The sequence below is a fragment of the Aythya ferina genome, assembly GCF_964211825.1.
Source record: "Aythya ferina genome assembly, chromosome: 1".
In the NCBI taxonomy this organism is placed as follows: Eukaryota; Metazoa; Chordata; class Aves; order Anseriformes; family Anatidae; genus Aythya; species Aythya ferina.
In genome coordinates this window covers 125,221,154-125,233,410 of record NC_140296.1, presented here as the reverse complement: position 1 = coordinate 125,233,410, position 12,257 = coordinate 125,221,154, and the positions used below count along the sequence as shown (strand labels likewise).

Sequence of the window (12,257 nt, the reverse complement as noted above, 5' to 3'; positions counted from 1 at the left end):
TATTTTTATTTGGACCTTTTCACAAAGTCCAAATAATTTTATTTTATAAGTCTGTCTTCCTCCTAAACCTTTCAGCTATGATCACACTTTTTCCTAGTTGTTTGTGGTTGATGGAGGAGGCAGAAGTCTTCTCTTGCAACTAGCCAAGTCCTATACAGAATCAAGAGTCCTAGCACAGCCTGTGCCAGCCCATTTCTATACAGCTCATCACTGCATTTTCTTCCCACCCTTATGATGTCAGTCATGCTGCTTTCAACCAGTATAACTGCATGACTGTCAGATTAAATGTGTGTCTATTAATTTTACTTGTGCAATAAGCAATCTGCAGGGAAGAGGGGAAGAAAGGCATAAATTATCTATGGGAGCATGGCCTGCCTCTCACCTCTGAAGGATTTTTTTATTTTTTTTTTGGCAATAAAATACAGGACATGATGCAGGTGGCTTATTAGGGAATATTCACTATTTGGAATCAGAGCTTGTCATCTAGATGGAGATGTAAAGAGCGATTGCCCAGAGTTTGTAGACTCTCCATCCTAGAACAATAAATTCACAGGCTTGGAAACATTCCTAATGAGTTTTGATCACTGGAGATGAACCTGCATTTCCTAGACATTCCTTAGTCTCTTCTCATAAAAATGCCTTCAAGCTGATACTTCAGATCATGTTTGTTAATGCAGCATTATTCTAGAAAATAAGCAGAGATCCATTGAACCCACTTCAAACCGTGCATTGAGCATTCTAACTGACTAGCCACTGTTGAATGCATAATACAGTTGTAAAAAGTTTTGTGCCTCTCACCACCATGTAGTCTATTTTTAATTTTAATCTCTTATTTTTGATATACCTCTTTGATATTTGCATACATGCTATGCATACTTGTTCTCAGTTTATTCTAAGGCAAGGCAATCAGATCTTCCCCCATCAGCAAAGTACCTCTTGTTTTGGAGAGCCATTTTGATTTAATAGAAGCTATATGGTGCTGTAGGGTAAAGAGTCTCAGACAGAACTGAAGGTTGCAATTTAAGAGGAGCAGCTGTAGGGGAAGAGCCCTAGAAAGGAGCCCAGCCTTAGAAGTGTGAAAACAATCTCCTAGGCGACAGAGTGGGAGCACAAAATTTTAGCAGCTCAGAAAGTCACCATGTTAATTGCAACCAAGCTGGACCTGGAAGCAAGAATGTACCCTGCAAAGTCATAGTGGGTGGGGAAGTGTTTTGTATAAGCTATAAATTTATTGCTGTACTGCATGACATATATCCTTGGAATTTTCTCTATTTAAAAAAAAAAAAAAAAAAAAAAAAAAAAAAAAATCTTGTTTTTATTCTAGTAAAGACTAGTGTGTTTTTTGAATTTTGAACCCTGCTGAGCCTAACTGGAGAGCTCACCAGGACATCTAGACAGATCTGTCTTTAAGTTCTGGGTGAGTTTGGGTCAGTTTATGAAACCTAATTTTGCTGTCTTCTCTTTCTTCTGGTTTTCTGTGTCTCACTCTTGCTTCTGGGTTTGTTTAATTTCTCTCTACTTGTTCTTTTCACACTCAGGTCCAAACTGTGACCATACTGCAATGTAAGATAAGACAATCCCAAATTAACAAGTTATCTACCCATCTCACTTCATTTTTGCCAAGTCATGGCATATCATGATCTGTTCAAGTTTCCTTCCAGGTTCATCTATTTCAACATTTACTTTAGTGGGACTTTCATGTCCCTGTTTTCCTTTAAATGTTTACCTGGTTACAATCATGAGATCTTTTTTAAATTCTGCCTCTTTTCTGGTAACTCCATCATTCCCCTATTTAAGTTATCACATGATAATTCTCAAGATCTGCCCAGTTTCTGTCAATTCTGTTCTGTTCAGTCTGGTATTAGTCAGTCCATGTCCTCTTAAATATCTTCATATTAGCTTGTCACCTCTCAGTGATAAAAGCCCATAAACTTTCTGGACAACTTCTTTTTACTTTTCACTATAAACTGAACCTGTCTTTCCAATTATCTTTGAGAGTTCCCTGTCATCATTTCTCCATATTCAGTCTTGTTTACAATGTGTTGTTGCACAGCTTAAATGTCTCACTTTTTCTGCTGTTCAAGCCCTAGTCCATGGTATATTTCTTTCTTTCACTATAAAAGCATCTTTTCTCCATCTCCCTCTCTCTTCCTAACTCAAAGCATTCTTTCTCTCCCGGAGTTCCAACTGCAATCTATAGTATTTTAAAGCCTCCACAAGTGTCTTCTCTAATAAAATGTCCCATTTAAACACCTTGCTCTCACATACAAGTCTTAAGGCCACTGTAGTCTTTTTCCTACCTTCTCACTCTTTTTTTTTTTTTCTTCATCTGTTGCTACTGTTTGAGGCAATGTACATTTGCTGTGGCTAACTTCCTATCCCTCATCTCATCCTTCATGTCTTTCCATGCTTTCTTTGTCTCCTATTGCCTCCAGGTTTATCTCTTGTAGATTTTGTTACTGTTAAGTAGTAATCCTTTTGTCACATTCCTCTTCCTCTTTTAAAACTACTTTTTTTCCTTTCACCTTTACAGTTTATTTTGTCTTATAACCTATCTTTTATATTGTCTGCTTCACAGCCGTATGGACCTCATGGACTAAGTTGACTGAAGCACAGAATATTATTTTTCTTTTATTCATAAATGACTGCTTTTCTATTCTGCATGGACAGTTCTGAGGAACAATAACTCTGCTTCCGCAAAGTCATCTTCTCTCAGTCTGGGTTGCTAGAGTGTTCTACATCACCATCTCCTATAATTTCTGTATACATAGTATTGATGGTAACCAAACAAGAGGTGTGATCTTTCATTCCAGAGGAATGTGATTCTGTGATTCTGTGATTCTGTGAAGGTGCAGTCTGTTGGTGGGCCATGAGGTTCATATACAGTGAGGCTGTGATCTGGGTAGATCTACTAGAGAAACAAAAAAAGTTCTAGTGTAAGGAGAAATCTTAGAAGTTATTATAATATCTCTGTGGGCAGGGCACAGGGGAAAATGTTAACCTTGTCACTGTTGATTAATAGCACTGGGATTTCAGGTGATAAATCTCCCTGAGACAGGACCATTAGAGAAGTGTGGGTCTTCAATCATCCCTTCCCCCATAATGTCAGAGCATTAGCTATAAAGGCTGGGGACTAAATTTCTACATCATGAAAAGCATGCAGAAGAAAGGAATAAAGGCAGAGAAAGACAAGGAGACCTAAGAGAAAACTGGGAAGAGGAGGGAGATAGATGGCTGACTGGAGGAGAAACCTGTCTGGGGTGAGAGTTCTTCTAACATATTCTTTTCTTTTTCTTCACCTAGACCATCCTTTGGGCTGTAGCTGTAGTTTTGTCCATCAGGCAAGTGTCACGCTTGAAGGAATTACCACAGAAATACACTTTGGAGTACCTGTAGGGCCTGTTATACATGAAGAAGAAAGTAGTATTTGAGCAGGCTGAAAATGTGTCCCCTTGCATGCTATGGGGCAATCTAGAAACTGTCCTACTAAGGCCTTCAAAGCCTTTGTTAGTCCTTTCAGCATGCTTAGATGCACATAGGGAATTGAGAGAAGCTACATCTACAGGTTAGCTGTATTTGCGACTAGTACAAGGTGCTTATTATATCTTCCTCTTTCTTTTTTTTTTCTTTTTTTTTTTTTCTTTAACATCTTCTGACATTTCTGTGATAAGTCTCCTGAATCTGTTGGTAACCTCCTGAACAATAGTAGTACTACATTGCTGTGTCCTGCTAGAAAGGTAGTGCTAGGCCTTGGCAATGGAAACTAGGATTTATGAGCAATAAAGAAAATATATAAAGAGCAAATGTGGCATGAAATTACAGGTGATGTGATGCGAGGTTTGGCAGCAGTTACTATGCAGCAGCAGTGCAAAGGCAGATTTTTTGGTGGTATGCTCGGTACTCTGTTCTTTTGGGACTCCAGTAATCTGAAAACATGGGCAAGACAATGGGTAGAGCTGGAGCAGTGTTACACTAGATCAACTGTGCCATCTGGATAAAGTAAACAAGCCATTGGACCTACAAGTTCTTCTTTGAGTCCGAAACAGAAGATTTCAGAACAAGTTGAGAGTAGCTACCCTGTGTTATGAGAGGTAAAGAGTGACAAGAGAGTGGTTGCCTCCAATAGCTGCTTTGGCCCAGGACCATTCCTGTCCAGACACTGTGGCTCAGACAGGTGCCCAGGGACCTTGGGAATGCGGCTGCCACTTTTGTCTTTCAGGTTCAGCTGGTAGCAAAGCTGAGCATGCATCCCAGAGACAGGACACTGACACAACCAGTCATAAATACTGCCCTGGTCAAGGGCTTCCTTCAACAGCACTTATGCACAGGACTCAAGTAAAACAGATACAAACAGCCAAGACCCTTTCCACCTCTCTGACTGATAGAGATACAAGTTCATTAGTTAAGACACACACACACAGAGCACTCTCCAGGTTCACAAGAACACACATTCACAGATCCTCTGACTACCTGGAATAGCCCATATGTCCATCCAGCAGTCCTGCCCAGAACTTAGGCCTGCCTTGCAGTGCACACACACACAGGAGAGTGTTAATACATAGTGTAAAATAAAATACACCATTAAAATAAGACTAAATTAGAAAAATAAGATGATAGGACAAACTGTGGTGATTAGGTGCAGGGCTCAGCCAGAGAAGTGTAGTGACCAGCCCCATCAGCACTTGTTCTTGTAGGGGCCTTCAACTTCCCAGATACCTGCTGGAAATACAGTACAGCTCAGAGGAAGTAGTCTAGGAGGTTCCTGGAGAGTGTGAAAGATAGCTTCCAGACACAGCTGGTTAGTGAGCCTACCAGGGGAGGTGCCCCACTAGACCTGCTGTTCACAAACAGAGAAGGACTGGTGGGAGATGTGGTGGTCAGGAGGTCTTCTTGGTCAGAGTGACCACGGCAAGGTAGAGTTCTCTATTCTTGGTGAACTCAGGAGAGGGATCAGTAAAACTGCTATCTTGGACTTCTGGAGAGCAGACTTTGAGCTGTTCAGGACACTGGTTGGCAGAGTCTCTTGGGAGGCAGTCCTGAAGGGCAGAGGAGTCCAGGAAGGCTGGGCACTCCTCAGGAAGGAAATCTTAAAGGCTCAGGAGCATATCATCCTGAGATTAAGCTCTAATGCTCTGTAGTTTAAATGGATTCTGGAGTTGTCCCTTAGGGCTTGCAGGTTCTCTTGGGGACTATTGACTTAGCAAAAGTGTCTTGCGACACAGACTGTACACCCATCTTTTTTTATCTCATCATAGTTAATAGCATTGTCATCTTTATGACTGTTCCTTAGTCTTTTGGACAACTATTACCCTGAGAGAGAAAGAGAAGCCCATTGAATATTGTTTTCATTACAAATATGGCTTGCTCAGGATGGGCAGATATGAAGGAAGAGATCCTCTGGATAATCATTCCGGCTTCCTCCTGTCTATTTCTGCATCTGTATTTCTATCTCTTTCTTACAACCTTCTTTTCTCCTCTTCCCCTCCCCCTTCCCCTTCCTTCTCCTTCAGGAGTTCCCCTCTTACCCACACCTGATATTCAATCCTGGTAGAGTTAGTGCCTTTTGCTGAGATCAGACCTGGCACTGGGGAATCATGTGACAGAGGAAGGTTGCTATAAATATAGTTAAACCCTGCAATCACTGCCTTTGGTCAGGAGGAGGAGAAAGTGAGAGAGATTCGAGGAGGAGGAGGAGGAGGAGGAAGAGAAGGAGGGCCAGAGAAAAAGGGAGAGCAGGAACAGAACAAGTCAGAGTGGTCTGATGAGATAAAGAAAGGAAGAAAGGAACAGAAGAAAGTACAGAGACTATTCTCTGGCTAGACCATGAGGTGGTTCTAGGTAAGGACCAGAGAGGCAGCTGAGCATGAGAAAGAGTAGAGACATGGAGAGCTCAGACAGTATGACGCAGGAATCCAGATCGAAGTCAGCTTTGTGGGGGGGCACACCGCAATACGACTATGTCTGCTTTGAGAAATGCACCCATTACGGGATACCCTTGGAGGCAGGACGCGAGGCCGGGGGGACAGGGGACGACCTGCACTACCTGGAGAACTCCCTCAGCCACCCACAGGTAGGGCTGGACATCTGGGATATTTGTGGCAGCTCAGGTCTCACTGGGATCACATAGGCTCCTGGGGCTCCTAGAACGGTGCTGTAGAGATCATGTCCCTCTCTATTCCCAATCCTACCAACTCTCCCTTTTTCTTGTTGACTCCCAGATAAGGCATTGATTTTCAAGGTCTTGCTTAGAATTTTGAATGAAATCAGCATTTCAAGTCACGGATTATTTCCATCTGCTATGACCACAAAGTTAGAATGGGCAAGCTGGGATGGGGAAAATCAGTCAGATCAGTAATGTACATGTAAATGCAAAGAGAAACTGCACCTGCCTTCAGATGCATAGTGATATTAAGTAGAGCAGGAGAAGAAATAAAAACAAAGAGAACAGTGATGTATATAGACGGGTATCCATTTGCACAGCTGTATGGACAGTCATGCAGAGCTCTGTTTTGAACAGAGAGTAAATCAAGCTTGCAGACCCATGCATGTATAATGGTAGTTTCAGTAGCTCCTCTAGGAGCTGTGAGGGATTTTCTAACCTTTAAGCTTGATCTGACTCTCACTCTGGTTCATACAGATAGTGGCTCAGAAAAATATCTATTACATTGATGTACTCTGGTTAAGACTTCTTGTTTCATTGCCCTCTGTATCTCCTTTACCTCTCCATTTGGGACAGCCTTCTGCAAAGAGGAGGTTTTACAGCAGAGTCCTGGTGTCTTATTTCCTACCAGTCTACTCAGACTAAGCTGACATAAAAGGTCTTGGAGCAATGTAGGATTTGGTCCAGTGACGAGAGGGAGAGAGAATGTGTGAATGTGAAACTCATACAGGGAAAATATGAGTGGAAGTTTCTCAAATACCCCTACACAAATAATTAGGTCAGTGACTGAGGGATGGTAGAGATAACTGATTAATATCATTAATATGATTAATATCCCTAATAATTTTGTGAGCCAGTGATAGGACAAAAGACACATTTGTCACCAAGAAAATCTCTTCCAATAGATTAGCATCCTGACAAGGATTGCATATGCCATGTTGCAAAAGACGGAAATCAGTGCCATGGCCATACCCAAGAATTTCTCTTCTGAAACTGTCTAAAACATCTGAAAGTTTGCAAATGTTTCCTCTACCAAACTGTTCCAAAAACATTCCTTGTCTGATTCAGATGCAACACCCCAAACTGGTAGGTGTCCGGACGGAGGCCTGACTTGAGTAATTCATGCTTTATTTACATTAACACAAAGCAATGGTTTGGCTGCAGTAATCACCCTAGCAGGGTAAGAATGGGGACATGATGTGATAGAGAGGTGCATGCGCCCCGCTAGAGCTGAGCTCCCGCTGGTGAGTGGATTATGCCAGGACACCGAGTCTAAGAAATATGCCCATTTCGTTACAGGAACCATTACAGAATCAGAATCATAGAACGGTTTGAATTGGAAGGGACCTTAAAGATCATGTAGTTCCAGCTCCCTTCCACTAGGCCAGGTTGCTCAAAGCCCCATCCAACCTGGCTGTGAAAGCCTCCACAGATGGGGCATGCACAGTTTTTCTGGGCAGCCTGTTCCACTGGCTCACCACCCTCATAGTAAAGACCTTCTTCCTTATATCTAGTATAAATGTACCCCTTTTTAGTTTAAAGCCAGTTCCCCTCGTCTTATCACAACACTGCCTCATAGAGTCCCTCTGCAGCTTTCCTATAGGCCCCTTTTAGGTATTGGAAAGCCCCTATAAAGTCTCCCTGGAGCCTTCTCCAGGCTGAACAACCCCAACTCTCTCAGCCTGTCTCCATAGGATAGGCACTCCAGCTCCTTGATCATCTTTGTGGCCCTCCTCTGGACTCGTTCTAATAGACCCATGTTCTTCTTGTGCTGGAGGCCTCAGAGCTGAATGCAGTACTCCAGGTGGGGTCTCATGAGAGCAAAGTAGAGGGGGAGAATCACCTCCCTCAATGTGTTGGCTGCACTTCTTTTGATGCAGCCCAGGATACAGTTGGCTTTCTGGGCTGCAAGTGCACATCACCAGCACATATCAAGATTCTCATCAACCAACATCCACTCCCCTACCCACCCCGTTCTTCTCCTCAGGTCTGCTCTCAATCAATTTCCCACCCAGCCTGTATTTGCGCTTGGGTTTGCCCTGACTGAGATGTGGGTCCTTGCACTTGGCCTTGTTGAACTTCAAGAGGTTCGCACAGGCCCACCTGTGCGAACCTCATGCCTGTCCAGGTCCCTCTGGGTGGTATCCATTCCCTCCAGCATGTCATCTGCACCACACAGCTTGGTGTCATTGTCAAACTTGCTGAGGGTGCACTTAATTTCACTGTCCATGTCACCAACAAAGATGTTAAATAGTGCCAGACCCAATACTGACCCCTAAGGAGCACCGCTAGTTACTGATCTCCACCTGGACATTGAGCCATTGACCACAAACAACTCTTTGAATGTAACCATACAGCCAACTCCTTACCCACCAAGTGGTTCATCAAATCATGTCTATCCAATTTAGAGACAAGGATATCATGGAGGGCAGTGTCAAATGCTTTACACAAGTCCAGGTAAATGATGTCATTTGCTCTTCCTCTACGCACCAATGCTGTAACCCTGTCATAGAGGGCCACCAGATTTGTCAGGCATGATCTGCCCTTAGTGAAGCTATGTTGGCTGTCACCAGTCACCTCCTTATTTTCCGTGTGCCTTAGCATAGCTTCCATGAGGATCTGCTCCATGATCTTGCCAGGCACAGGTGTGAGACTGTCTGGCATGTAGTTCCACGTGTCTTCTTTTTTTCCCTTTTTAAAAATGGGGGTTATGTTTCCCCTCTTCCAGTCAGTGGCAACTTCACCAGACTGCCATGACTTCACAAATATGATAGTGTGAGAAAAAATCTGCAGCCAATAATCCAGGCTCAGTGAAGTAGCATTTTTATTCACGATTGCAGTGGTGGGCATCCTGCAAGCAGGAGCACACAGCAGAAGCATCTCATAGCCCTAGGTCCCCTATTACCTGAAGCTTGATTCCTCCCCTGTTTCCTCATTGGCTGAGTACTACAGGTTCACAGACTACCTGATGCTTGTTACTATGCCCTGTATGTACAATTTTATTTGTCCAACCTTTAATTTCTCCTTTCTTTGGGGGAGGTAAAGGGAGGGGGGAGACTGGAGGGGCCCGTGATTTTGTAGCTTCTTGATTTTGCTGATTCCGCAACTGCTTGTCTTGATTTTCTTAGCCATCCTCCTTATTTTGAGACAGTGGAACCTTCCACTGTCCCCTTATCTGCTTAACATACCCCCCACTGTTATGCCTGCACAGTCACTTTTGAATATGCAGTGTTAGTGGAATTTTCCGCTGCAAAAACACAACTTTAATTCTTACAATGGACAGTGTCTTAGCAACAACATCTGCCAGTTCCCTCAGGACCCATAGATGTATCTCATTCCTCAGTTGGCATACACAAAAATATACCAATTTATATGTATCCACCCCACACACTATTCCCATATGACTAACACCAGTCTCACAAGCTGGCACAGATGACATAGTGAGGCAGTAAAACCTACCTCCATGCTCTTGCTGCCTGGCACTAGGGTTTCTTTGTATTCATCTCCAGAGACATGCCAATCAATGCATGTAGACAATCTCCAGCACAAACAAGCAGACCATCAAATGCATTCCCATACTTGTCTTCAGGAAGTAACATCCCCAACAATTATGCATTTGTGAACAGAATTTTCAATCTTGAAAATAGAATGCCATATTTATAGTTTTACTGAAATATGCTCTAAAATACGGTTATATAAACAATCACGTATTTACGCATATAGATTTAAGTATGAAACCTTGTATACAGGAATCAGTTACTATCTGTCTTCAGGAAGACAGACATTCACCATTTTACTGAAAATATGCCCTAAAAATCCTGTTATATAAACACATATTTACACATGTAGGTTTATGTACGAAACTTTGTATGCAGGTATATTGCTGTAAAACAAGACTTCCTGTGCATATGTGTATTTTGCTAGCTATTAATGCACATGCAACTAAAGTATAAACATTCATACTATTGTACACATCTTGTAAAAACATGCACACGTTATTAACATGACAAGCAACAAGCTGTGCATGCTTCCATCCATTTCCATGTAGAATACCCACAAAGACTTTTTTCCTCACTATGATGTGAAAAAATGGTAGAGAGAGATTTTGGTTCTGTTGTGTCAATTTCTGGTGCTAGCTGTTGCCTTCTGTTTTATATGTAGGATGGAAGCTGTTTCAGACAGGATTTGTGATTTGATTGGGCTTTCTCAGGGCAAAGAACAGTGGAAACTTGGTCTTCGGCCTGGGATCTTCTGATAATAGATAGTCAAAAATAATATAGTAGATAACATAAAATAATAATTGGTAATTATAATATATACACAGTTTGGTGCAAATAAGATAACAGTAGATATATATTAGATGATATAATACACAGTGATGAAAAATTACATTCTTGTACATTGTAGGGTTTTGTTTTCTTTCTGCATGAGAAATAAGAGCCTTTCCTCAAGCAGTTCAAACCAGTGAAGTATTTAGAAGATACATTATTTGTGCCTGTAGAAAGGGTGTTAATGGCAGAGAGTGCCCTCAGCAATACACAGACGGGTGTGGTAAGAGGGGTGTGTAATGATTATTTTGGCAATGCAGTATTACAGAGTAACAGACTCACATAAAGATGTAGGTGGGAAAGGATCTCTGGAGGCGGTCCTTGGTGGGTTGCTAATTTCAGTTTCCCTTCCCCAAACACAGATCTTACTGAACCTACCACTGAGACCTCTACCCGACTTCTCAGACACAGACCTGCAGAAAGATGTGGGTGGGAAGGGACTTCTGGAGGTCTCTAGGACAATACCCTGCTCACTGCAGGGCTCACTACAAGGTTGCAGGTTGTCCAAGCAAGTTCTGAAAATCTCCAAGAAGGAAGATACGGGATTCTAGGACTGGAGTATGCTGTGGAGAACATATTGTTGAGTCTGAATGGCATGAGAAATAACTTAGGCTTTGGACCGAGAGGGGAGTGCAGTTTTAAGTGGGTGCTGAGCATCAGAATAGCTCACAGAAAATTTTTGAGACTGGTGTTGTACATATTTTTCCTCTGAGATTCTGTGTATCTTTTCCTCAGTTATGTAGGCAATGAAACTTCTCCATCTTTTTGGGGAAGAGAAACCTGCTGTTTTTATGTAAAACCTTCCTCCCTGAAAATGAATGATACCTGTGTTGTGCTTTCTCCCTGGATTGTTTTTTGTTGTTCTTCTCTCTCTCTCTCTCTCTCTCTCTCTCTCTCTCTCTCTCTCTCTCTCTCTCTCTCTCTCTCCCAACAGTATTTACACCTTCTGTTGTTTTTGTTTGTTGTTTTTTTGTTTGTTTGTTTTGTTTTGTTTTTGTTTTTTCACCATTCTCATGTTCTCACTCAGAATTTAGCCAATCTAGACATAATAGTACCTTTTCTGGCTCAACTGTCTAGGTGATAATTGATATCTTTTAAAATTCTTTCCAGTTTTTGTGGTGCTCAGAAACCCCATGTTCCTTGTGTCGGAGAGGTAGCATCAGAAGAACAGGACAGTGTAAGCACTACCATGTTGCAGTTTTAGTTTTATATGTCTACTAATGGAAAGAATATTTCTTGCCTAATGTCATTTTTCTAAAAGGTCATCCTCTGATTATTTTGATTCTTTCTCTGTCCCATAATTGCCTACAATCTGAAATAGTGCCAGAGTCCCAGAGAAACAAAGCATATGTTTCAAGCACTCTTTAAGTGAGTTGAGACTAATCTGTTCTCCAGGACAAAACTTTCAGCTTTGTGTCCTGAGACTAGTTCCTTTACTTCCACATCCTGAGTCTGTCATTTTCCAGCCAGAAAGGATCAGTAAACTAGGATATGATATGAGGACTTTTACCGTTCATACTACTATATTGTTATGATGTGTTCCATCTGGGCAGGTCGAAGACTCTAATTTGAACGTGATACTTGGCAGGGTAGTTCATAGTTTGGTTTAAATTCACAGTTTGGATTAAGCACTGTTTGGTGTAAACTCATCCCTCATGAGCATGTAAAGGAAATGAAACATTAGTTAAGGTGATATAATGATGCATTTAACTAAAATCTGTTAGTGCTTGGCATTGCTGGCTGAAATAGACACAGTGAGAGAAACAAGA

The 12,257-nt window shown here is 42.0% G+C and overlaps 1 protein-coding gene across 8 annotated transcripts in view; it reads left to right on the top strand.

Moving 5' to 3' along the window:
- The window catches only part of CLCN1 (chloride voltage-gated channel 1), a gene marked incomplete at its 5' end in the record, with an annotated part of 64,375 nt that overhangs the window by 15,959 nt on the left and 36,159 nt on the right, over positions 1 to 12,257 (top strand). For 3 of the 8 annotated variants that reach the window (XM_084501902.1, XM_084501901.1, XM_084501900.1), the window contains one exon: positions 3,141 to 3,260. The exons of 2 other annotated variants lie outside the window; for them this stretch is intronic. In XM_084501902.1, coding sequence (XP_084358028.1) covers positions 3,231 to 3,260 — 30 coding nt within the window. Of the gene's footprint in view, positions 1 to 3,140; positions 3,261 to 5,863; positions 6,071 to 12,257 lie in introns of those variants that run through there. 3 more of the 8 variants (XM_084501904.1, XM_084501897.1, XM_084501898.1) reach the window with 3 other exon arrangements.